The sequence below is a fragment of the Phalacrocorax aristotelis genome, chromosome 2, assembly GCF_949628215.1.
Source record: "Phalacrocorax aristotelis chromosome 2, bGulAri2.1, whole genome shotgun sequence".
Taxonomy (NCBI): domain Eukaryota; kingdom Metazoa; phylum Chordata; class Aves; order Suliformes; family Phalacrocoracidae; genus Phalacrocorax; species Phalacrocorax aristotelis.
In genome coordinates, this window is record NC_134277.1 from 113,039,071 (window position 1) to 113,066,972 (window position 27,902).

Consider the following 27,902-nt stretch of genomic DNA (forward strand, 5'->3'; position numbering starts at 1 on the left):
GGAGCTGCTCAATCAGTGCTGACAGAAATTAAATCCAGATCACCCAGCCTCGGGGCATACAGACCTTACTTCAGTGTGATAAAATCTGCTTCTGTTGGGATAAAATCCGAACTGCTCATAGTGCAGCTCTTCTCACAAGGCAAATTTTGGTACAAAAAAGCTCTTCCTCCAGGGACACAGTCATTATTTCAGGACACTTCACCTCACCCTGACATATCTCTGTAGTATCTTGGGGCTTGTAAGGGGGGGTGAATATTGCAAAAGAATCTGGTGCCATGCTTGTACAGTGTAATGTCTTTACTATTGGCCCTGAATCCGCAATATTAGACTTGAAGAGCAGGCATCCTGGAAGCTACCAGCAGACAACTCAAGGCAACATGGAATCTTCAGAAATTATTCCTGTTCTTTTTGACTCTACAGTTTAGTGATTCCAGCCTGAAAGTCATCCCCTGACAGTAGGAGGAGGGAGACATGCTGAATGTGAAAGGATTGGAAAGGCATTTCCCTGAAACAACTGGAAGTGTTGGACTTGCTGTTGACTAGCAGAGCAGCTAAGAAGGTTCTTGGCTGTGTTGTTCAGTGGTGCTGAAATCCACTTTGTCCTTTACCTTCGTAGCAAGCTTTGGTAGAATAGGTGTTGCTCTTTGCATTAATGTTGATTATAAAGATGTTTATTCCATGTATAAAAAGCTTGATGTGCCCTTTAAAAGCTGCTCTAAACCCATTCTGCAGGAACAAAGCTTGTGAACGTGCCTTTTCTTTCCTCTGATTCTTATCTCGTGCACATATAATCGTAAAGCATTCATTGCAGTAGAAATATCTGTGATTTGCAGTGCAGGATGAGTTCTTTGCTGGTAGATATGCTGGTAACAAATGGTCTGAGGAACTCACTAACTCTCATGCTTGAGTCAAGGAAAGCTTGAGCATGACTCACTTAGGAATGCTTTGTAGTCCCCTAATTGCATAATTACCTTAGAAAGCTCACTGGCCATTTGGCATAGAGGTCATGCCTGTTTCCTCTGAGCACAGGAATAACTCCTCCTAGCTTCTCCTAGCAGGACAAAGGGAGATGTGAGGAAGACGTATGGCCGTGGTCCCACTTTTCTTCCATATAATCCAGGAGCAGTATTTGTGCACAACTACAAAGCCCTTCATTCTCTGAAGTGAGCATGGAAAAGTTGACCATTACATAACATAAATTAGCACTTTCACCTTTGCACTGAGACAGTATCTGTATTGAAAGAGATAATGTGATATTCCGGGGTGTTTGGTACTAGTACTTGCAACATCTGAGTTCTAATAAATGGTATTAAAAAAACCTGAGGGGGATGCCACAAGCACAGGAACCTTCCCCACTATACTCATATGCCATAGAGTTAGTCTGACTGCCGAACAAAGAAAACAGATCTCTCCAACACCTTGTTCTCAAAAGCAATATGTAAAAAAAGATATGAATAATATAAATGTTATCAACAATTTCAATCATGCAAAGCAGGTTACAAGCAAAGTGAAGGGTCCTGAATGTCCCATGAGAAAAATGAAAAATGAACTTGCTAGCTGCTTTAATGGAATTAAAGGAAGATTTGGCTAGAGAATACTCCTAGACCCCTAGCAAACTCAACAGTGCAGTTTTCAGAGCTCACCCCATGTGTAGAACTGGTTAAGTAAATACGTCTGCACGATGGAACAAAAAGAGAAAGATAGAAGTGAATGATATAGCTAGCTGAGGAGGAGATATTTAAGTATAGCTCTCTTTAGTTCCCCTGATGCTCCCTTGTTCTGGAGAATGGCTGGAATTTGTGGTCCCTCTTCTTAACCTTTTTATTAATGTCCTCCAACAGTAAATTTGGAAGCTAGAATTCTCCTTTGCAGATCGGTGAGGGCATCACTATGTACTCAAACTTTCATCCCTCTCTCCCCTTCATTATCATTACACCTATGAATTTACCATCCTTCATTGCACACTGATGCATCTTGTATTCGAAGCAGCTGAGGCACATCTTCTCCTGCCCCCCTTGCAGCCCACCAGCTAATAACCCCTAACATAGGGGATATTCCCACTGGATTTATGAAGGAAAATACTTGTGGCTGCTATACTTCGTGCTGACGTTAATGCTCCAGTGTGTTTCAGACTTGCACACAGGATGCCTCCCTGATTGGCCCTTCAAGCGTTGTAGATGGGGGTGAATCCAAGTGGTCTGATGCATCTAAGTTACTTTAATGGTCTAAACTTTGGTGTCCATGGGCTTCTCAGCTGTGTACTTGGACGGGCAAGAGTGTTTAAGATTACTTATTTTTTTAGAGATTCATGACGGCTACTTAAATCTTTCCTTCTTTTTTATCAGTGTCTTCTTAAATAGGGGGAAGCAGAGCAGTTTAATGTCGACTGAGGTTGCATTAGCTTCCCCTTTCTGTGAGAAACCTCTGCTTAGAAGGTTCCCAAAGTGAAAGTGTTTGCAAGAGAAAACAGCTGGGAGACACTCACATCCAAGCCTGGGTCTGGTGAGTGGAGCTGTTCTTCTGACATCAAGGGAGCATCACTCTAAAGCAAGAGAAATGTTTTGGGCACAGGAAGGAAAATGAAAGATCTTGATTCCTAAGATGAGAAAGAACTGGTCAGCAGTTTATCAAATTGAAGGCTAATGTCCAAGACTGATTCTGTTCTCACAGACATATATCTGAAGTATGGACTTCATTACAGCTACATCTAACAAAAACCAACTGAATTCAGAGGAAAGTTAGGCTCTGGGTCCCAACTACTTTCATTTTGAACAAAAAATAGGAAACACCTCTGTTCTTTGCACACTTTTTTGTATCATTCTCCTGGAGACTTGAGGAGTTTGCATGCCGTAGTGCAGGTGGCTGCCGTAAGGATCAAGGAACACTGGACAGAGTCTATAGTAAAGCTTCTTGCATTAGGGTGGCGGCACAGGAAACTATACAGAAAATGCAGTCCAAGGAAAAGTCCTTAGAAGATGAAGTAGGGATTAAGCCATAGCCTATTTTACCATTTGCTAAAACGCTCAGTGCATTTGCCTTCACGGATTCTGCATTCCAGAGGACTGCATGCTGGGTTAATAAAATCCCTCTCTTGAACAGGCTTTGGAAACTCAGATGGTCACTGACTGCCCATATGGCAGAATTTGGCTATTGCTATTAGACAGCTGCAGGAAGTGGAGGACAAGAAAGGGGAGACAGCACCAATATCTTATGGACACACAGACATACAGAGAGACACATGGCTTTGCCTCATGGCAGGAGCTTCCAAAATATGTTCCTCATCAAAATGACAGGATCCTCTTTTCTTTTTTTCTTTCAGGAACTGCAGTTTGCACTTCTGCTTTTCTTAGGTGATACATATGTGATTTAAACCCTCATACACCCTGAGCTTAAGTTTCAAGAGCATTTTAAAACGATTAGCACACCTACAAGGAAAATAGCAAAACACCACATTTCCGTTGCTTACAGACTTAAAGGGAGGTTGAGTTTAACATTCTTTCTTGGGGAAGAAATTACATGCTCCCCAGTAACCCAATGCCAAACCACTGCTCTCTGTTTTGAGTAGCAAATGCCATTCTTACTGTGCCTAAAAGCCCAGACTGTGTTTCTTTTCTTAACATGAAACTGTGTATTTTGGTACTGCTCTCAAGTTTAACAGAACAAAGGAGTTATCTTTATGAGACAGCCAGGGAAATACACAAAGAACAGGAAGATGCAGCTAACCTAAATAATGACATTGAAAACAAAATAGCTATTGGCCTATAAATAAACAATCTGAAGTAAATATAATTATTTTTATTAAGGGAAGACACAGACTTAATTCCTGGGGATAATGACATCCACTGTTTCCTCAGGCTTCAGTTCTCTGTTTTTCAGTCAAGCCACAGAATAGCATTTCCTACTTTCTTCAACTTTTTACAGCATGAACTTTCATATCACTTCTTTTGGAGAAAATTGCAAAACCCAGGCATGTATGTTTAGAAGAAAGGTCAGATTTTGTAAAACAATAAAATTGCCCAAACTGTTATTTTTGAACTGTGCAGATACATGCATTCTTACAGAGCGGGGAAGTAAACATACACACGACTGCATTAATTAAGACAATGCTTAGTTTCCTGCAACCCAAAGGAATTTTCTTATTTAGACTAAGTCTTTAACGATGCAATATCCCATTTTGTATATGTGGGTGTGCAAAGCAGCAACTGCAGTTTCACAAAAAAGCAAGGGCTGGTCCTGACCTGATGGGGGAATGGGGAAGGTATTAAATAATCCTCTAAACCAAAGCCAGAATCAACTTTCTAAGTGCCAGACTCAGTCACTCCAGCCTTCTCACTTTCCATAAACGACCTGAGCAGAAGCGTGATTCACGTGTTTGTTTTTTTTTTTTTTTTCCTGGGGATTGTCTTGTTGAGGATCTTGGGCAGGAAACTGGCCTGATCTGTTGACTTACAAGATTTAAAATAAGCACTCGTGTTTCCCCCTCCCAATCCTGACCAGCAGCACTGGGCTGAATCACTTCCCCAGTTTGTGAGACAAGAAACATGCAAGAGCAAAGTGCTCGTGAAGTGGCTGAGTGTTCAGGTAACACTCTCAGGCTGACATACAGTCACAAAAACCACGACTGACCCAGGTGAGACATCAGGGCACGGCACCGATCCCCATCCCTCAGGCTTTACCTGCTGGTGGGTGAGTGGCTGGAGGTGATGTCCTGCACAAAGCTCTGCTCCATGCCCGGGATCCTGGCGGGGCTGTGGGGATGGTAAGCTGTCAGAACCACACTGCCCGAGTCCTTCATCTCCATGGTCATAGGCACATGTCGGCCCCGCTGCCTGTGCCAAAGGCGACCGGGGGTGTGCTGACGGGCCCCAACGGGAGGGCGAGCGGTCTTGTCACGAACGTGAGTGCATGGCCTGGCTCCGTAGCAGCCTCTTGCCACCGTTGGCTGTCAGGATTGCTGTGTAACTGAGACACGGCTCCTCTCCCTGTCAGGAAAGCTGAATTAGCATATATTCAAAAACACCGCCCACAAAACAACCCACGGGGAAGTTACTACGTTCCTAGGAAACTAGAAACCTGAGATAATCCTGCATGGCACTGAGCGACCGCCTGGAAAACTTCTTGCTTCCTGTCTTTTTGTTTCTTTTTAAGAATCAATTTCTTAATACGTGTCCTGCTCCTGAAATAGGCTCAACTAAGTGAAATTATTTGCCGATTAAGCAGAAGGACTAGCGGAGATCACTACTCAAACACAAAACGTGGCTTGGCAGAGCGAGGAGTGACATTTAAGCTGTTTACACGAGAGATTCAGAAACCAAGTAGGCTCTGCTCTGTTTAAATAATCAAGGGGCAGGAACCTTGATTTCCTACATGTTGGATCATTTCTGTGGCAGGGGCCTGCACTTGCTTTCTCCTGGAAACAGATTAAGCTTTCGTTTTGCTTGATCCAAGTGTCTATAGAATGAGAAGGACACTGGGAAATTAGTGCATTATTTTTACAATAGTATGCGTTCATCTGGAGCAAACCTATAAATAAATACACTCTGAGGTGTTTGATATTTTTTCATGTTTACACTTGATCTTTGTATGCTAATTGAATGTTTTTCTCTCAAAAGGAAACCAGCATCCAAAAATATTGGAGTCCAACTCTGGAGTAATACCCAGAGAAATCTCTGTAGACAAAACGAGAAAACTCACACAGCCCTTTATTTTCCTTTCTCGCTTCTTCAGTGTTTGGGTTTTTTTTGAAAAGAAAAGTTTCTGATAAACGCCTATTCCTGAAAACTATTGTCCTGCCTATGAAGTCATGAGAAGGATGTCCCCAGTTTTACTCTACAAGCCACAGCTCTCTGAGCTCCTTGTGAGCACGTGAGTGAAGCATCAGGTTCTGTGCACCTTTGCCAGAGCTGTGGGTAGCACCCCCAGTGCAGGTATTGTGCAAAATACCTGTCAGGCCCCTCTTTCACATCCCCCTGGAATGGAGGTGCTCTCACTAGCACTGCTACAGGGCTGCCTAAATCACACCGTTGATCTCTTCTGCTGACAAAGTAACTCAGGTTTTGAAGGGCACAAATATGATTAGTCTCATGTCCACCTTCCCCCTGAGCTCCATATCCTGCCTGGAGGGGCAGGACCATTTCAGTCAAGTATGTTGCTGTTACTCATGTAGGCAGTGCCCAAGTTAATTTTAAATTAACCAGCATAGGACACTGATAACAGTACACTTGGCAACACCTCTTGCAAGACTCACCCAGGAAGCATAAATATTTGAACATGCACAGCCTCTAGGCTTGCTCTATGCTGTTAATTTGTCCTGGATTTTAAAGCCAGGTAGCACAGGATTAAATCATGATTGCTTTCATGGCAGTGTGGAAGTCCTCTGGGAGCCATTGTGCAGCCATGTACAGGTGTTAGAAATGAAGGAGAAGGGTCTAAGCTAACTCTGGAAAATTTGCCTACTGCCCAGGGCATCAGGACTATACCCAGTGAGGATCCAGATCCAGTGAGGATCAGGGTGAATGCAATAACCAGTGAAACCATATTGTGCTCTGTAATTATGGGGTATTCAGGAGAAGGATAGAATCTGAAAAATTGGCTTAGATGCTGTCATGGCTCTCATATCCCAGCTCTGCGGAGCACTGACTGAATGCCAGGATGACGTCTGGCTGCAGGATGGCCAGGGATGGTGCTGCCAATGTATTATTTTCTCTTCCTACCCTGGCTTTATATTCCTTTTTCTGGACCAGAAGGTGGGTACCCCACTGCTCTGATAAGGGGGAGTAAATTATAAATGTATATTTATATTTGACACAAGTGCAAATAGATATTTTGGAAATTAATCAGCTAAAATATACATACGAAACTGAGAGCTAAAAATTTATACAAATAAGCTATAAAATATCTGCTGATGCCATTTAAAAGCATTCTTCACAATTAATTTACAGAAACCAAACACGTGAAGAAGCACACGATGTGGAAGGCACAAAACACCACCAAAAATGGAGTAGATGCCCTTTAGGAGGTCAGGCTGCAGGCAAAGTATTGGCTGCAACTCCAGGAAAGTATTTTTTTCTCCCCTTCTGAGCATCATAGCACTAGGCTTTCTCCAGTACCAATAGACAACAGAATGATGGTTATGTGCTTTAGGCTATGTGTAGATAAAGCCCATAGTAGAAATGCCATGTATTTTTAGTATTATTTTTATTTCCTCTCTTCCCATCATAAAAAAAAGTTGAACACCAATATGACTTAGGAAAGAATACAGTCACCCTCTCAATAGTAAAATGCGTGTAAAGAAAAGAGGCCCATGCTTATTAAATGGGATTTTCTCTCTAAGAAATATAAACATGGAAGATTTTATTTGGAGATTTATAAAGTGCTGGTACATAAACTGGAGGCTTGTATGGAAATGGCAGTCTGTTTGGCACAAGTACAAATAGATATTTTGAAAATTAATCAGCCAAAATACATATATCAAACTGAGAGCTAAAAATGTTTAGATATGTAATGGTTCTTGGGGTTAGACATCTGTATATTAGTGAAAACTAAAAACGATGCTGAATCAACTAGAAATACACATCAGCCATTAAACAAAGGTTTAACTGGACTAGTAATACAGCCATAAGAAGAGTGTACAAGGCAACATGGGCCAGGTTCCACCTTCAGTTCTATCTATCTGAGTAATTCTGTCAGTTAAAGGAGAATTTATTCTCCTGGTTCCTAAAGAAGCAGGTAGGAAAATATTTTAATCTGACATGCTTGTGTTTCTACAGGATCCCCTTCAATACTAGCTTGTGGAGCACTAAGGACCAAGACACTTCCAATTGTTTCTTCAGTTAGTTAATAGCTCCGTAGACCTTTCAAATATACTGGAAATGCCAGTTCGGTGAGGAAGAATATTGTAAGGATGTTTTCGGTGGCAAACAGTAAAGTGAAGTTATAACAAGAGAAGAATCTGTGAGAAGTCTGTAGCCAGTGAACCTGTGAGCCGCTGCTTCAGGTTTGGTAGGCAAGGATCTTGTTTTTGAATTTTACATTGTGCTTGTGCCAAAAGCAGTGCTTTGCACTTACACAAATTTGGCAAAAAAGTTGTTTATATATGGATCGGTGGGCCCAGACTTTGAGAACGAGGAACGAAAAACTTTTATTAACATATTTTTTCAGAAAACTAAATCAGTGGCAATCTAGTTGTATGATGAGTCTGTCAGCACTTCTGCTGAAGAATACCTGTGATAGCCACATACAAGAAGTACAAACACACAGAAAGTCACTAGTTAATGTTAACTGAGATGAAAAAGAAATTTCATTGCTGCTAATAGTATTAATATATATTTACATAATATTAATAAGTAATCATTGTGGCAGTCGAATTATGGACAACTTCTGTATGGCAGATTTAGTGTCTATTGCTTAGAAAGGAACTAATACATTTTTCACACAGATTTTAAACAGCCTTTTCTGGTTAAGTCCAATGGGGGCTGTCACTTAGAGGAATGGGGTTTGTCAGCTAGGGGTTCTTGTCCTGAGATGGTGGGCGCATGCACCATTATATCGTAAAAGTAGACCCACACAGCCCCAGAAAGCACAAAATTCCCCTTTGAGCTACAAATCACACAAAAATCTCTGGATATTGAGTTTCATTGCTCGATTCCAGCTTAAATTAGCCAGGACAAAGTTGGACAGAATTTGCAGAACTTTGAAGTTAATTTTGGATCAGTTTTATGTGAACCTGAGTTAGATTAAGTTTTAAAAGGAAGCTGTGTAAAACACAGCATTTTTCACTGTTTAAATCAAAGGAAATAGAGTGGAGGAAAACACAGAAAAATATCACCCTAGCACTGCGCCTAAATTTCCTCATCCCTCTTGTACAGGCAGTAGCATGCAATAAATTTTGTATCTATCTGTGTGAAAGAAACCAAACCCAGAACCACAGTATTTCTCCATGCTTTGGGAAGAAACCCAGACACCTCTTACTTGTTTTTAATTTGTCATTTGGATGGAAAGCTGTTTGAGGGGTGGGAGGCGAAGGACTCACCACACCAAAGAGTTGGTGTGGGCAAAAAACACGTGGACACTGAAAATGAGGAGCACTACAAAGTCGCATGAAAGTCACCAACAGTGGTGTGTGACTCTTCTGCTGCTCCGTACCAATTCCTCCTGTGAAAAAAGGCTGTGAGAAGGGGCTCACTCTTGTGTCAGGAAAATTGTCACTGTGGCTTGAGGTCTATTTCCTTTAAAAGAATTATATGCATTATAAAGGATGGTTTCTAATGCTTGATTTAGCATCTGTGCTTTCTATTTCTGTGACACCGGAAGGATTACAGTCTTTTTTTTTCCACTATAAAGGTGAGGTGTTTGCGTGGCTTTGTGTGGGTAGCTGGAATGTGAATGAATGGGTGAGATTCATCAGTAGCATCAAAACACACCCACTGCTTTTAGAACATTGAAAAATTCATAAGTAAAACCCTCCCCCCAAATTAAAGGAAAATCTTTGTTCTTCTGCTTTCTTCATCTTTTTAAACTAAGATTAAAAACAACATTGAGGACACTGTTGCTTGTCCTTTACAAACAAGTATCAAGGATACTTAGGCAAAGAAAATAGAAATCAGGTATTGTGGCAATTGGCAGTTTAAAAGTTTTTTAATTAGTGTACAAAACAAAATATTAATCTTTTTAAAATAAAACCTCATGTATTTCAGTCCAAAGTGCAACTGAAATATACATCATACTTTGGTGAACTTTAACATGGTCTTTTTATTGAGTGATTTACTGTGGTTTCTTTTGTCTTAAAATAAACACAAAAGCATAAAAGATCTTTAGGCAACTTTGTCTAGCTTAGCAATGACCCTCATTTATTTTCTAGGAATTCAAAAGTTAGTCCTCCTTAGCCCAGGTTAGACTACCCACATATTATTCCTGTGTTAATTATGTACAGAAAAGGAAACTTCCTTAACCTGTCTGCCACAATAGGGCTTTCTGGAGGTTTACTTTAAGAAAAAGCTCATATCCTTTCATTCATCCATTAGGTTCATGCTCCTTCATGACGTGTTGATCTAACCACTTCAGCTGGGACAGCTGACATCCACAGCTGAATTCTGCGGTCTGTTTTTTTTTTGTTCTAAGGCAGTAAGTTAAAATTACATGAAGGAGTGGTAATGTGGTCATTCGGAAAAGTCCCACTGGGAGTGGCTGGGTGCTTCTCTGAAATGTTTCTGTAAGCACCAGCTGAAAATGGGAATTGGTCTCTGCAGCATGGGAGGGGGAAAATGGTAAGGGACAGACAGGGATGAGCATTTTCGGTACATGTGTATCTATCCTGATGCCTCTGAAACAGCAGAATCAGGTTGAACATTTGCATTTGGTACAGGGAAAATGAGTCCTCATCTTAAAACTATATATATGTATATTTTAAAAAATTTATATAGTCCATATCATACAGTTAGGGTTGTAATGAAAAAAAAATATAGGAAGATAGTTTCTTGTATAAAAAGCCACCAGAGCTTTATAACAGTAACATTTCAAGAACTACTCTTTTCCAGGGGCTAGTAAAATACTTAAGCAGCTGTATGTATATGTGTATATACATACAAAGATATTTGCTTAGGATATGTGTACATACACACATAACCCCGCCTCCCTTTTTAGCCACTGTTTTAACATTTAAGAAAGGTATTCCTTTTTTTAAAAGCTATGAACAGCAAAATGCGGTTTTCTGAGGGTGGCAATGATTTATGCATCTACCTTTGCCCTTACGCTGTCACTTTAGTAGAATATCTGCAGGGAAGATTATTAAGAAAAAGATTGTAGCCCCTTTCTTGTTACAGTCATAAGCAATTTCACATTCAGCATTTTTGTAATGTTTTTAACCTGTAAACAACTCCATTTCTAGGGAAGCCTTTATGTAAGGTGCAGTCGGTATTTCCCTGTAACAATGCCAATAATTTCTTTCGTTGTGCCATTTCGCAACTGAGTCTGTTTCCCGGTGAGCAACAGTGGACCACAGCTCTGCTGGTGTATTGGAAAGTTGTACCAAGCGAGACAGTCACCAGAGCACTGCTCTCTTAATTGAACCAGACTTTGAGCTATGTTCTGAGGGGTATGTGTAAAAATTGATGAAGTAAAGCAGAGAGGTGTTAACATGAACCACTGATGTTTATCAGGCACATAATGAGACATATGTCAATATCAGCTATCTTGTATTGATTGCATTCTACTCCTTTTAAAATCAAGAGCTGTGGTTTTTAAAATTACAGAGTTTGATAGCACTATTAACTCATTTTCCCACATCTGCACCCATGAGGAGAAACCTCAAGTTCTCCTTCCCAGTTAGAGAAAAGGGGTATATTTTAACAAAGCATAGCTTACATCTTCATCCTGCTTTGCCATTCTGTGGCTTGATGACTTGAATTCCTGAAGTTACTAAATTTACTTTTGCCTTTCCCATGCAAAAATTAAGAAACTACTCTTATCTGCTGATTTCTTCATAGTACTACTGTATCACCACTAAAATAATAATTGAGGTCATTGGAGGAGTCTTATTCATGTATTTGTCATGCAAACGTGATATCTCAAACCTTCCCTGAAGTATGTCTGTGTATAATGAAGAGAGGTGAGGATAGAATAGTTTTGTGATTTCTGCATGATAAGATGCATGATAAGATGCAGAATGATGCAGGTGTTCAAGTAGCGGGTCTGGGGCGTATACAGTGGATCTATCTACCCACTCCGCATAGCACCCACTTCTGGAAATGCTGTGAGCATTATGCCATCACCGTACAGCCAAGCACGTTCAATCTGACCAGAGTACTTCATGCAACATTAATTTCTCTATTTTGAATCAACTGAAAAGTTGCAGCGGTCATGATTAGGAATCTGTGAATTTCTGCATTCTGAATTTTGGTCAGTCCTTTTAAATATCTAATTTATTGCAGAATGAAGTGAGTTCTACTCAAAAGTGGCTTTCCTATTTCGGTAGAGATATTTTAATGCATCATTAATTTCAAATTTAGTTCTGCTGCAAGAGTAAATAAATGTTCATTGACTTACACCAGCTCTAAAGATTTTCAGTAAGAGGAGGAACAAATAAACCTAATTAAAATCTCTATAAGTGAATTCAATGCTATAATTTAAATGACAAGTTTGTTATAATTTTAAATCCTAATTCTATGGCCTCTATATTTTATGAACAGTAAGAAGACAATGCTCTCAAATTAAAAATAAAACAGTTTTAATATACCTAAACAATTCAATATGCAGCAGAAAAGCGGTGGAATGTACAACTATTAATGGCCATTTACATTTTGAAATCATTAACAAAGGCATGCATTTACTTTATAGTATTCTTAAATTAAACATATCTGTAGGAAAGGCATATTTCACTAATCTCTGTACAAACAGTCTGTTTTAGGAACAGAGACACTGAACTGAATCTTCCAGGAAAATGCAGGATGTCTGTGGCATAACCATAGAGGGAACCTAAGCTGCCTGACTCACAGTCCTGTGCCCTAATCACATGTGAGGATGAGCTTAATTAATCAACAGCTTGGAAAGTAATTTTGTAAAGGAACGGGTGAAAAAGAGAATACATTTAACCGGCCGCAAAAAAAAGAGAACCACAACAGGAGATATGGAGAAGACACCATGTGAGCCACAGAAATGAGACATCTTCCCTGCAAGTGGCTAGTTAGCAATGTATTTTCTGCAGAGGGTATGTGCTAATTTTGGTGCTAATTTTGGTGGGGTGTCTAGGGAGACTAGAGGGCGTTCCACCTAATTATTACGTCATCCAGATTAGTCCTAAGCGGAAACACTTAAATGAACATAACTTTGCTAAGTACTTTAACAGTAAAGTTTCAAGGGTACTTTTATGGCACAGTATTGAAAACCATGAGCTTAAATATGTTTTAGAAGCACTAGAAATAAATTTTGTCACTGCTCCAAGTGGGTGGTTGCATCACCATGGTGAGATAAACGAGCAATGGTAATCAGAGGGTGACAGAAGGGAATTTTGCAACATAAAGCATCCAGGAATTACTGGCTTGGGAGATTGCAAAGAACATTTCCAATTTTTTGCTTAACGAGGTCAAGCATGAGCCTCTCCCTCTGTGATACTGGCACCAGGAATTTTGTTTCATAGCTGAAAGATATATCAGAGTTTGAGGACATGGAAATTTAGCATTAAACTTTGTCATTGTACATTGTTCATAGAAAAATAAGGTTTCCCAGGGTTATTGTGCCAATTTTGTTAGTGTAAATTGCTAGCCTTCTCAACACTACAGAAAAAGAAAATTTGCAGTTATCCCAAAGGCATTTCTGTTACAGGAAAAAATAACATGTAGTTATTATTTATTTGTTTCATTTGGGTTTTGTTTTTATTCACATGTAATTTATCGGTGGCCTCAGTGGGCTACAATCCATGGTATGCGACCCTTCTAAAACAGAACAAAGTCCCACCAGGGATGAAATGGGTCAATTTTCTCCAGATAAATTTAATAGGTGAATGTTTCACACAATGAGGAAGCCAAGACTGCAGATGACTTGCTTTTGGTTTGGAACTTCAGAGAACAGATGGGAAAGTGGCAGCATTAATATACCTTAATGGATCCACAGGACCACATTTATTATTTGGCTTCAGTTCGGACTTTTTTTTTTTGGCCGTGACTGTGTCTTGCTGAATCACCTCAAAGCCTTTTCAGAAACTTTTTCCTTCATTTCTCTACTGTACTTTTTCCTCACTTTTGATCCTACCTTTGTTGTCATGCTTGATTATAAGTGTCAGTCTCAAAAAAGCGACTATCATACATGAGGATGCTTGATGGACTGAAGGGAATAGGCAGCAATGTAGCCTCTTGGCTCCTGCTGAAGGGACTATGGATATTGGGGAGTATGAGAAGGACATGAGAGATTGGCTTGGCTCATGTGCTCTTCCTAACCAGCATCTCCTATTGCCACTGTTGGAGACAGAGGACTGGGCTAGGTGTACCACAGAAATTACCTTACAGGGCATTTGTTCTGGTCCTCTGTCCTCAGAAGGAACTCTTATTAATTACTCTCGAATAGGATGAGCACGAAACTGGACAGAATACAGGTTATCCATTTAGGACAAGGTTTTATTACCAGTACAATTTTGGTCTCCCAAAGAGATACAGACAACAAATACAGACACTGGTTATAATCATTTAGATACTTTTATTTGGGGGCATTGTGATATAAGAAGCCAAGAAAAAAAACCCAGCAGTATATTGTTTATTTAAAAACCTGTTTGTATCCAGTTCATGATGGTTTTATGCAGTTATAAACAACCTAAGGCATGGGTCTCAGAGAAATGAAGTTCCAAAGAATTCTTTTGAACTTTACTTTTGGAAACTTGAGTTTATCCTCCTGTACCTTTGGAACAGGAGGTTAAACTCAGGGGGCCCTGCAGATGAGGTGCAGCTTAGAAATAAAAAAGAAAACTTTTGATGGTGGTTCTGCCTGTTTTACTTTTACCATACTGGTCTGATCCACGCAGGTTCCTGTTATTAAATAGAAAGGTGTCATGAGCTTACCCATAAGTGGAGGCAAAGAATATTCATGTATTCACCTTTGAACTTTAGTCCACCAACGATCAGTGGCAACACCCCGTGGAGGACCTCGAATTCAGTTTGTGGCTCTGCTTGCCATTTTGTTCAGGAAAGTATTGGATAAATGTGTGTCTTGTCTATGAAACCAGCTTGCCTTCTAAATTTATGAAATCTTAGACTTGCTTCTAGCTTTACCAAAAGACAACATGAGTGCAGTCCCCTGCAGGGATCTTCCTTGGCCCATCAAACATGCTTTTGTAGCGCTACCGAACTGCACTGCTCCTGTGCAGGATTCTTGTCTGCTATCAGTCTGTGTGGGGCACAGTAAGGCTTCGCTTACTTTTAAACACTGCATCAAAAATCTCTGGACTGCTACTGATAGTGCTGTCTCTTTGCATATATCTTCTGCAAGTTATGTGCAACATAATTTTCTTTTATTTCTCGCAAACAGCAATTTCATTATATCTCTCCGGTTGTTCTGCTCTCTGACATTTCAATCCGTCTTACCTTCTACTGAACCAGAAAACAATACCATTAAGTGAATCTTAAAAAGAAAGAAGGAAACCTGCAAAATCATTATTTATTAAGTGTAGTTCAGCATGACTCAAATAAGGACAAAGAAGCACATGAAAAAAAAGATCAGATACTGGTAAATTGGGGGTGTTTTGTCCTCCTCAAAGTCTCATCATTTGATGAATGAGATACTGCCGGTCTGTCACTACACTGAAAACACATTTCTTGTGTAATTATGCTAAGCATGCATGTCTCAGCAAAGATATAATGACAAAGATACGTGGATAAATCTGAATTACAACAAGCATAGGATTTCATTTAGTCATCCAAGTTTTTACTCAGCAACCAAACTGGCATGTCAAACCTGGAATTTGCTTGCATAAAATAGATAACCAAAACTCTGACTAAGCTCCATTTTCCTGGGAAATTACTGGTATTGCAACAAACGAATAAAAAGGCTTTCACACGCAGAATTCGAGGCCATGCATTTTCCTGGGTGATCCATTTTAGCTCGTGCCCAAAGTGTGCCTCACTCTTTCTCAAAACAAGAGCTATAAATAGGTAGGCACTTTGTACCATTTTAATGCTGAGTATTACACATTCCAGCAACTCCAGTTTTTCAGCTGGTTATTTTTATTTTCCTTTGTTGTGACTGAGCAAGTGAGCCAAGCCTACTGAAATGCCACCCACTCCTTGAAAGAAAAATCTAGGAATAAACTCAAAGATCAGAAAAGGGCTCTGCCTAGAAATACTCCTGAAACAAGGAGGAGAGAATGCAGTAAACTAAACAAGAATGCTGATCTGAAAGCAGGGAGTATTGTGTTTGCAAAGAGCGATGAACTTTTGTCTGAAAAACCCTGCCTTTTCTGGTGTTATTTTAAATCCCAGTCCCTAACGAGAAACATCACTAGACTCAGCAGGGACGAAGGAGATTTTTTTATGGCCAGTCAGAAAGCTGCCTGAAAAATGTAACTTTTTTTTTTTTTAAAAAAAAATATGGCTCCCTATTGTTTCCATACCTTGTGATCTGGCACTCAGAGAGCCAGCAATTTCCTCTGAACACTTTTAGAAAACACAAGGAATGATTTGGAGCATTAATGTCCCTTACAAATTATTTCAGTTTGTGGGGGAATTACTACAGCAGGAAGACACATTTATAATGTATCAAAGGGACTTCCTCACCCTATGATCTTTAGCAGTACAGCCCTCAAACTTGCAATCACCATCCTGCTAGTAAAGAAAATCCTAAATCTGCATTCGTGTCAGCAATAGTTTCCTGGGTGCCCTTTGTGTTATCAGATCTCGGTGCAATGCTAAGACTTTAGCTTTCACCTGACTGCTGAAATCTGTGCTGAACCTGTGATCTGATGTCAGTATGGGCCTCATATTGCCCATTTAGGCAGCTTGGACTCCGGCTGCTTGGGAATCCCACGTCCCTTGGTGGCAGGCAATGACAAGACTCTTCCAGGGACAACAATGGGCAGAGCCATCTGCTTAATCTTAGGCACTGCATTAAGGGCAGATGTGACAGAAACAGAAAATCAGAAGAGCTGCATCATGCTGGTGCTGTTCATTGTGAATGCAACCGTGAAACCGTGTGTTTTGGAAAACACAGGGCGTACACAAAGTTTTTTTGCTAGATTTACGAGCTAGTTTGCCTAGCCTGGTCTGTGAAAGTACTCTAGAGGATAAAGACTCAGCAAATCTGACCTTGAGCTAACAATAAATTGAATAGCTTTACTGTCCCTCTTCTCAGGATTTAAGAGTTTAATAATGAATTATGCAAAACTCCTGTTCCTGGGAAACATCGTCTAGGTGGGATCATAACTAATCTGTATACTGGCAGAGTGCGATCCTTGTGGTCTCATATTGATGTCACTGCAGTTTTTTTTCTGGACTAAACTTCTCTGGCCAAAATAGAATTACTCCTTATATTTGTCACTGCAAACAAGGTTACTACAAATGGCTGATCAAAGCAACTGCCCAAACTTCTAATGACTGGGCTAGGACTGGTGCCGGGAGCTGCGACGCCATAGTTCTGCACAGCTCAGGAGGAGGCCCATTTGCACAAAGCTTCAGTACCCTAAACTTCTGCTACAGTTTTGGTCCTTCACTAGAACCATCTTCCGAGACTCTTGGCCTTCCTCCACCTCTCCAGTAATTCTTCCAGCCTCATAGACAAGGTTGCAGATTTGTTATGTTGTTTTAGTTCTTAATTTTCTCTCTGTGGTGAATTTTGTTCAGGGTGATTCTCTTTTAAGTGAAGAGAAAAGATCAGTTTGGTGACCCCCAGAGAACATCATAGTGTTTAAAACTGGTAGTGAGTATATAGAAAACACTACAGGCCGCTGGACATCTGATCTTAAATGCAGGAAAAGGTTTGAACATGACTGCATTTCCTGAACCGCAGTCTGCATTCTAGTAATGGGTGTCTATGGGTGCCAACTCTTCCTTCATAAGCTGATGAAAATGGGTATTTGTGCTTGCAGCAGCTAGAAGGGCAGCCATCCAAATGTCGTCTGCTGTGTAACATATATAGGGCTTTCTCTGCACTGAGAGTAACTCTTGGTGTTGCAGGTCCTTTGATAATTTGCCCTTTACTAAGTAATCTAACTCCTACTCCCATTGTGTCTGAGAACTTTGTCCTCATTCAGATTGCAAAATTATTGCAGCCTATGCGCTGCAAAAAAATTTAAAACAGTTAAAGAAAATAATTTTTAAAAATTCTTTGTGACTCTGAATAATTATCAAGATTTTTTGCTTTGCAATTACTGTACCAGCCAAGAGAGATTGTGCCCAGCAAATGACTCAATAAAATGTCTTTCTGCCAGAGAAGCCTGCTCACCCGACTTTGCTTCATTTGCGGATAGGATCAAAGAGATTTCTTACTGCAAATGGTGTGCTGATTCGATTGGAAGACAGTGTAATTTTGATATATCTATACACACCATTTTAAGTTGCAAGTATTCCCCTAAAGGGCTTTATAAAATTCTGCCTCACATTGCACCAAAGGTGCAAAAAGAGAGGCACAATCCCAAAACTTGGTACGTGGCTTCCAGCTTTGGCTCTCTAACTGCCATGAATGATGAATTCTGTGCTATTGCTTTTGGGTCAGGTACTACTAACTTACTTTTATGGAAAGAAAAACACAAGAGCAAAGTATGCCCTTTCACCTGGAGCATATGATTAGAAAACAGAGAAGGCAACATAAGAAATGTTCAGCGCAAGGACAGGAAGAGCCTGTCTAACTCAATAGGCTAGTCTTTTCTTTTTGCCTTTGTTTATCCAAAACTAACTTCCCTTCTTTTTTCACTCTGCTCCTCTAACTCATTCTGAACTTGCCTTTAATTTCAAGCACTTTTTCCATTAGCACTGTGTAAAATCTTGGCATTAAGCAGTTGTGATGGAAACATTTCCCAGTTTCTCCTAAGTTTTGAACTTGGGGTGAGCTCTAATCTGTTTCCCTGTAGTTTTAAAGGGCAGTGCAGACAGTCGGCACACAGCTTTAGTCTGCTAGCTGTCTGTGCGTTACAACTTAACTGAGTTTTAAAATTCTTGTGCCAAATTAGATTAGCTTGAAAGCTGCTCTAATAAACTTTTAAGTAATGACAGTTGCTTGTGGCCATACTTTTCAACCAGCACAGCACAGAGCTGATCCATCAATCTTCCTTTTCCCATTTAAGCGTTCTCACATCAAGGGGATATTGTAAGAAATCCATAATTTTCCCTACACCATCAGATTTTAATCAGCTTGGAAAATTATGTCACATTTCAAGAGGAAGGTAAATCTGTGATAGCTGTAAGGGACAAAGTAGATAGACTCCACCAGAAATGGTGACCCTTGATTTTTAAAAGTCCTGTTCAAATTATAATTCAAAATTCAAATAATATTTTTAGAATGTTTAAAGCATATACCTCAATTAACCCTGCCATAAGCAGTAACCTCTTTTCCTCTTTAATAATAGCTGTGCATCATTCTCTTTTGTTCTTTACTTTAGGAGACAATTTCTTTCCTAAACTAACTCTTAGCCTTTGTTCTATATCTTTTATCCAGTAATCTTTGATGTGGAACAATGCTAACTATCTTCTGAAAACCTAATTAAATTAGAATTCTCCTTATCTATCATGGCAGTAATATCTTCAAAGAATTCCAAGAAGTTAGTTAAGGCTGAATTCCTTTGCTTCAATATAGACCAAGCGTCTTGAGATGCTATCCCCCTAACAGAGAGTTCTTTTAAATAGCTTTCAATAAATTCTGAAAAGAGTCTTCAAAAATCATTGGATCACTATCTTGTCCTACCTCTCCCATGTAACCTTTTTGACGATTGACCTTAAATAGTCTTTGTTGTTTTATGTAAGGATCCCACTGTAAGTTAGTGAAAGTCGTATAAAAACTTAAAATAAAATATTTGTTCAAATGTTCTCTTTCCCCTTTTACTCACTAATGCTCATGGAGATCGCTTTGATTAAATGAAATTCTACTAACCAATTACATTATCTGCCTAACAGAATATACTCTTTCCTCTTTGACTTTGATGACTGGTTCCTAGCTGAGAGTAGTTTGCTTTATATTTCTTCTACAAGGGATGGAAACATAGTAAAGTTTTAATAATTCTATTATTTTTAATCCTATAATAACCTCTTAATTTTATCTTCTCAAAATCCCAGTCAATATGCAGATTCAATATACAGATGGAACAAGACCAGTTGGATTCATGTGAAGTCTTAGTATTGAGAGCTATCCTATCACTTACAACTGATTAATTTTTGATTTAATTTAATTTAAAAAATGATTTCTAAGTTTTGTTTGTGTTTTTCATAACACTCTGGCAGTCCCAGCTTGCCAACTCCTTTTTCACTTGCCTAACCATAAGCATACCATAAGTTTACAGAGTGTCCCGGAATAATTTAATTTCTTCTTAGTAATTTCAGAGAACTTACCCAACACTTGGTTCTTCAGAGCTAAAGGGCCAGCTGGGCTGAATCCATTTCTGCTGCTGCCTGGCACCTTCCAGCACATGGTGAGCTTTCATTTCCTTTCCTATAGCTTCCCTGTTTACAGTAAGATTCTGTGCTTCTACTAGCAATGAATTAACCAGACACCAAAGCTGATTCCAGCTGCATAAAGCAGCAAATGGAGTCTGTAGGAGAGAATTTGCTGGAGTTGTGCAGAGGTATGTCCATGAGCTGGGAAGTGTGGGGATACACATGTGTAGGAGAGGGACATGTGGGGATCTCAGGAGACCTACTGCTTTCTTGCAGAGGGCAGGCAGAGATGACATTGCAAAGTTCCTCCCATAAAAGAGCAAGGGCCACAACCTTGCTTCCGCCAAGCTGTAGTACTGCAGCCCTGCAAAGAGTGGCTAACAGGCATAATTTACACAGTGGTGCCCAGGGAAGAGGAACCCCTCAACAATGACCCCATTTAAGGGCTTGCAACAGCCCTGTTCTCTCCTCTGCTATGCCAGGGCACAGGTTGGCTGGGCTTGTAGTGGTCTCTGCCGCAATGGCTGCCATGGCATGGATGGTGTAACTGCTTCTGCTTAAGCATCACGTAGCAACTTTAATTATGGTCTTGCTTAATTTAATGGTCTCCTTTAATCATTTGCATGAACTAAACAAAAGTTATGAAAAAATCAGGGGTACCTTGAACTGAAAACCCACTTTTGAGGCGAAAGTCTGTTTTGTTTAAGTAGGATATCCTTTTTGGCAGGTTTACAAGCATATGTCAGACAAATGCTTTACAACAAAAACATTTTGCTACAATCACAGGCTGATAGAATGACTGATTGTCATTTAAGAGACCCTTTGTTCTGATTCCTCAGAGGTCTCCTCATGTGCTTACAGTCTGAGATTCATTCCTCTCTGAAATTGAATTCATATGTGCTGGAGAGAAAAATCCATCCCCTCATTCTTCTACTATGAGGTCTTTTTCTTTCCCTCCAAGTCTGATTTTCATAGTCCTGTAACTGATTTTCATAGTCTGAAATTACAATTTTATAACTACAGTGAATGTAGCTCACTGAGTGCAAGAGAAGTGAAGCTCAGCCCCAGGAAGCAGGGAATTGCCTGGACTACCTGTGGAGTACTGTAAGGAGACACCCATGTCAACTTTGAAAGAGGTGCCTTGGGTACAGAAAGCAACCCATCTGCAGCTTCACAGAGGGGACTCCCCACTCTCATCCCTCCTAACACAGACCTCAGACACAGAGATTAAGTAATAGCAGCCCTCTGAGGTAGTGAAATATTATACACCTATAAGAGTTGCCTGCAGTCACAAGCTGCAGTGGAGCCAGGAGCTGAACCCAGCCTGGAGTTCCAGTTGGGTGCCTTTTACCACTTCCTTCTCTCACATGACTATTTACGTTACTGACCTTTGGAAAAAAATAAAAACCAGATATTTATATATGCTCATATTTGCACACAGGGTTCTTGGTTTTGAAACATCTTTAAAACCTCTGCAGTCCAAAGGTCTCTGTAAACCCTGCTGTGTCTATGGGAAAGCACATAGTGAAAATTAAAATTTGAATTCTCCTAACGTTTGAATAAAGATATAACCAGTCTGGTAAATCCTGTTTTGTCACATTAGTTTGCTTTGGCACAGAATAAAGGAATCTAGGGATAGCTGCTGGGCAGCTTCTAGGAAAAGTAAGAGTAGCACTGTTTAGGTGGTGATGGTGGCTTAGTTCTTACAGAGATTTCAGGAGCATGGTCTTGATTGCTCTCTACTGCAGACCCCAAGCTAACCAACCCTGAGAGGAGAGCACTTCCTCAGCAACAGATTTGTCCTGGTGGCAGAAGAATTGTTTTCCACAGCTATAAAATCCTGGAATGAAAGTCTGGTTGCTCCTTACTTTTCTTGGCACTGCTATATGGGCAATGCAATGCTCATTAACTCAATTCATTGTTTGTTCTATTTCTGCTATAGTCAGTAATTCAGACTTGACAGGATTAGAGCACCTCTACATTTTCAAATATATAACATATTGCTGTATCTTCTTAAATATCCAGACAAAATCTTTTTCTCCTCCCCCCCACCTTTTTTTTTCTTCCCTTTTCAGCCAACAGCTAGCTTCCCTGGGTTGATAGAGAGAGAAAGAGAGACTTATGGCGGCTTGTAAAAACAGAAAAATAATTTTCAGGTTTTTGGACATCCATGTAAAATTTCTTTGCCCACTGAGTCAGCACATGTCATTTAAAAAGGCCTAAAAAAATGATCCCACAGACTTCATGATCCAGAGAATAAAGAAATCAGAATATGGATATTTACACATTTTTTTTGCTTTCTTGAAATATTGCAAACCAAACTGTGAATGCTTCCTCTTCATTACCCTCTACTAATATGGTAAAAGTTGCTCTTTATCAGGTAGGACCAAGGCTTAAGAGTGGCCTCAGCTGCCTCAAAGGATTTCAATTAACCGTGTGGTGAACAAACTGTCTGGTTACTTTATGGAAGTAAGAACACTATTACTTGGATGTCCTCTTCATGCAAATTTTTAAAATCTTGAATTTATTGACTTTATTGCCTTAAAATTAAAATGTTTAATTCACCCTACTGATCCAAATGTCCCTCTTTGGATATCACAGTGTGTAAAACTTTCACATAGCCTCTGCCATCAGGGTCGGTGCCTGGCCCTCTGCAGAGGGCATGCTGTCCCCCTTTTCTGAGCAAATACTACCTCTTTTAGCCTAGGTCTGCTGAGTCCAGTCCTAGATCACCAGCCTCCACCACCAAATAAAGGATTTTGGCTTGGAGAGGGCACAATGGGAGCAATGAATAAATGCAGCGTAGCAGTTCCTCAGTTTCCAGACAATCCTGGGGTTATTCGAAGCCACTGTAATTTAGAGGAGTTTTTATGTCCTCCTGGAAAGTGAAACTGCTCTTAAAGCAGAAGAGTGACATACAAAATGTTCAGATTAAAAATACAGATGAACAAGAAAAAGAATTACTTATCTTTTTGGGTTTTCAGAGCTAATCTATTGTGAAGTATTGTTTCATGGCATCAGTAGGATGTGTTGCCCTTTTACAATGTCATGTAGCATAAATTAAACCGAAAAAATTGACTAAGTCTGAAATTAAGGGACAATTTCAGTTACTTGCCTTCAGAAAGCTTTCTCGGGGAATTCTGTACACAGCTGCATTATCAGTTCATATTCACCATGAATTGATAGAGGAATATACGTAAAATTAAAATACTGTACCTTAAGGTTCTTGCATTCTAATGAAGGGTGTGGTAGTCTGGAAAGGAAAAAAGATCGTTCTTGTATTGTACAGAAGCCCAAATGCACAGATGGTCTCTGTGTTGGTACACACACAGAGAAATCAAAACACAGCTGTAAGGTCTAATTTTAGGGGTCACTAACCTTGATCATGCTCTTTTAATAATCTTTCTATTTGAGAATTCAAAGATTCAAGGAAGGCAGAACCTTGAGGGTCTTAACCGGTCCTTGAAACTGGTATTCACAGCATGAAATCTGATTTTAGAAACAATATTATCAGACTGCACTGGTAAATAGTGGCTTGACTCTGAGATCTTTCTCTGGTGTAGGTACAAAATTAGGATATTCTGGAAGCTGAAACGTCATCTTAAACACAAAAAAACACAGAGAGTTCCACAAGGATGTTTCAGCGGAAAGAAATGTGCTAGGAGTCTAATAACACACTCCTGTGTCAATCATAACACAGATAAAAAGCAGAAGTAAAAATCCTCCATCCTTCAAAACCCCCGCCAAGCTACCTCTCTTAACAGTTCATCCCTCTGAAGAGGAACTTTGCTGGGGTTTTCTGGTAAACAAATGAGGGATTTCTGAAAAAGTCCTAAAACGGACCTTGTGCTTGAAATTTCTGTCTTTTCCTTCAGCATTCCCAGTTGAATCTCACCAAATTAAAGATTTTATGCATTTTGGACCAGCTGCTGGTTTTAGAAAACTGCAGAATTTGCTACTTTCAAATGTACTATTTATTTGAATCCTTCTTATGTGACAGCTGACTCACAGTAAGCAGACGAAAAGTGTCATTAAAAAGTAACTCTTCATGTAGTTTTATTCAATTATAAAAATCTCTGATATGTAAATGGAATGAAATAAACCAAGTGTATGCATCTATGAAAACATAAAGTATAAGGGAGGTCTCAGTCCTGTCCTTCAGTGACACGGCAGCATTTGAACAATGCCCTGCACAACCAATCTGACAACGCTAGAAGAACAATCCCAATGTACAGTATTTCTGCAGTAGTGAATAGAGCTAAGCTGAGCCCAGGACGAGTTAAACCTCAACCCATCATATACTGGATTCTTGGTTGCTGTTAAGAACCTGTCGTCTGAGCATCATCTGCAGTTTTTAGGTTTGCTTGTGATGGTGTAGATGAATAATATTTCAAATTGGCGTTAAAGGAAAGTTCCAGAACAAAATCCACTCCCTATCATATTTTTACCTTATGAGCATAACTCTGTATACTCCCTCCCACATAACTGCTCCGTTGTTTTTCAAAATCAGAGTGATTCCCTACATTCCTGGTTAGCACATTCAGCAGTTAAACATAAACCAGAAACCAACACTGACTATCATTAAGCATTCCTGTGCCAAATACCTTGCTGAAGCAAAATGATAAAAGCTCAGCACGTCATTCGTGGCAGGTATGACTGGTTTTTTTAATTTTTTTATGCTTCTATTAACATTCTTGTTTACTATGTTGTCACAATTACTTTTATTTGTCTAAATAATTCCATCTTGTTTAGTCTTGTAAGCCATTATTTCTGATTCAGTCCTGTGTCACGTACCAGAAAAAGGAGGCAGGAGTTCACAGGTTGTTATTATATATTGTAATGAACTGCTGGGGAGCTACCGTGATACCACGTGAGTTGGCAAATGCTATGTGAAATCTAACTCTAAAAGGCAACCAGAAAAAATGGGCACCTATTTACTCATGTATTATTCCCACTTACCCAGAATGTGCACAGGCTCTGTGTGATGAACACACAGTTTGTTTTCTGCTTCCTACCCAGATTTATGTCTATTAGTACAGACCGTTCCCATCTGACTGTCAAAAACCTTTCCACTGACTGCTTTCTTCAATATGTAGGGATTTTCTTCCTTCCTACTCTCTTCCAGGGGCTCCAGGCACTCCAGAAAAGGGTGGAAAGGAATGAGCAGTGCACAGGCCCTGGTCCCTGCAGCTACAGGTCATGGATCTGAACTGGCTTTCTATCAGTGCATCACCCATACAGTATTTTAAACCCTGTATTATCAAAAAACACTCATTCCTGATGGTGCAAATTCGTGAGGTTTTCTGAACTTAGTTGAAAACGGCATCTGAGATAAAACCACAAAACGAAAAAATATCAACTAAAGCCTATGGCAATAGTATAGACACATATGGAATGACATACCGTCAGTCTTATATGTTATACCTTGCTGTTTGTGGTCTTCTCCATACACTGATGCATTTATGTAGATTACAGGGTTGACAATGAGAAGGAGTATCTGTCTCTGGAACATTAACAGACTTGATTACACCTCTCCAGTACTCAGAAGTGACGTACACTACTAGGATATTTCCCAACCCCATTCCTTCTTTTCCAAAGTTTGATGAAAATGAAAATAGTATCAGTACACAAAGTACTTAACTGTGCAATCTGTTCCTCTCCTTTGATAAGTACAGTATTACCATAAATTCATAACACAATGGGTTCTTCTTACCCAATAAAACCCACCACCGTATCTGTCCATTTTGAGTCAAGCAAGGACTGGCAGATATAATTTCCAAGAAAGGCTGCCAGACACAGACAGAACAAGTAATGGAAAAAGGTGGAATTCCTCTGGTTTTCTCTTCAAGTGGAAGAATTGAGAGTTAGGATTCCTTTGTTTCCTGATACTTAAAAAAATCTTCCTTATCTTCTTTATAAGGGCTGCTTAAATAGCAAGAGGGGAAACAGTTAAAAAGTGCATGAATGTGTGTAATAAGTAAAGTTATTGAATCCTCCTGAATATTTTAAATAGCTTTAAAAATTTTAGCTAGAACCCCTCAAATAGAATTGTCTGCAATAGAGGATCACTGAGATCCTATTTTAAACCTATAATATTGTGATAAAAATGTGAATTGCTTAGCTTTTTCTGGATTAGGTGTAAGAGATTGTAAAGGTGTGAAAGACTGGCAAACAAAGAGTTTATGTAGATACAGTTTTTTTAAAACCCTGCGTTCTTTGATTTTCAAGCTCCCTATGAAAATAGCCAGCCAAACAGAAATTAAGCTGTGCCCATATAGTTCCCTTATAAGCAAGAACAAACACATTTTGGCATAACAGAGATTTTTCACCTTACCTTTCTGACAAAACTAATTCTGGTTAAATAACTCAGTTTAAGCACTTAAAAGGAAAGATAATCTCTTCTCTCCTCCCCAAGAGCTCTTTCTCTTTTCTCTACTCTTGCAACCACAGATACTCTCTGTATCTTCCCAGAAGATCGAACAACATTGTCAAAATTACAAAACCTTCTTCTCCAAGGGTTTTGTGTTTTTCTTCTCCCTAATGATGTTTTCAAACACCCAAAACATAACAAGAATTTCCTTGCCAGACAGAAATCCCACAAAACACCACTGGAAAAAGCTAAAACAGATAAAAAATCCCTTTTAAGAGGTTGCTTTCTTGGTAAACTCTCCACTGTAAGTCAGCCAAAATAGTCCACTCTGCTTCTAAAAGATACCTTAGCATTAGTTGTTTCTTTCATTGACTATTTTTCCCTTAGAAGAGGGAAAATTCTTGTATTCTTTGTTCTTTCTCACACGTATTTTGCTGTGATTGCCTAAAGCTCCTGCCGACCTTATCAGACTTAGTTGTTACATTTGGGTAGTTCAGAACTTAGTTCTTGGAGAAATAAACCCAAACCAGGACGTTGTAATCTGGAATTCTTCTTTTATGCACACCTGTTAGATATCCTAAGAACTTTTGAGACTAGTAGCACTGATTTTGGAAGATTTTATGACGAGCTTTAGAAAGCAAAATTAAGGGACAACCATTTGGCCATGGACCACACTTTTAGAAAATAGTTATTTTTTTACATAGGGTCAATGTTCTTTGTCTGTACATCCTGATTTACATTAGCTTTTTGCTTTATTCAGGAATGTTTTCCATCCTCATCTGCTTGCTCATTGCTTGCTGCAGTGTGAAAAATTAATCACTAATGTTTTCAACCATACAAATCACTGTTTATGGACTGTCTTGCACAGAGATAATATTTTCTTCTTTATTATTCTTCCTATTGAAACCAATATTCTAAAAAACAATAGTAAAGAAAGATGTTTTGACCTCTATATATTTAAAGATATACACATTTGCCTAACTATTTAAATCCTGTTCTCATTTAGCTGACGTTAACCAGAATAACTCAGTTGATGCATCATGCAGTGTGATACATCAACTGCATGGGGCATGAATGAAGTGCTGAAGAATTTGATCAAGAAAAAGTGTATTGACTTAGAAAGTAGCTGGGTTTCAAATGCAGCTAGCGGGACACAAGAGGAGTAGCAGAGCAGATGTAGCTCTAACACTGATTTTGTCCAAGAGGAGCAGCTATTAGGCAGTCAGTAGACACCATCCTTCCTTGTGAAGCAGAAGTGGGTTTTCTGCAAGACAACTGTCTGGCTATTGCTGGCTGCGGGCCGAAATACCTGTGACAAATATAAGCATCTGCTTATGAGCAACTGCTAGTCCTGTGTCACGTAGGGTATGAGATGGGATTGGAAGAAATTCCACACATGAAGCAAGAGATCTTGTAGCAGAAAATCACAACTTTACAAGATACCTTATTGAGCATGTCCTTAAACTTTTCTTATC

At 39.5% G+C, this 27,902-nt stretch overlaps 1 protein-coding gene and 1 long non-coding RNA gene across 3 annotated transcripts in view; one reads left to right on the top strand and one right to left on the bottom strand.

The window, feature by feature from the left end:
* The window catches only part of ARHGAP28 (Rho GTPase activating protein 28), a 76,098-nt gene extending 70,832 nt beyond the window's left edge, over positions 1-5,266 (bottom strand). Inside the window, exons 1-2 of one of the 2 annotated variants that reach the window (XM_075084716.1) lie at positions 5,074-5,266; positions 4,677-4,982 (exon numbers count right to left, since the gene is read on the bottom strand). In XM_075084716.1, the coding sequence (XP_074940817.1) occupies positions 4,677-4,807 (131 nt within the window). In that variant the 5' untranslated portion in view covers positions 4,808-4,982; positions 5,074-5,266. Of the gene's footprint in view, positions 1-4,676 lie in introns of both variants that reach the window. The other variant, XM_075084715.1, reaches the window with a different exon arrangement.
* Positions 5,267-24,654: 19,388 nt separating this feature from the next.
* The window catches only part of LOC142053939 (uncharacterized), a 48,108-nt gene continuing 44,860 nt past the window's right edge, over positions 24,655-27,902 (top strand). The window contains exon 1 of the long non-coding RNA XR_012659383.1: positions 24,655-24,707. This is a non-coding gene — a long non-coding RNA (uncharacterized LOC142053939). The remainder of the gene's footprint in view (positions 24,708-27,902) is intronic.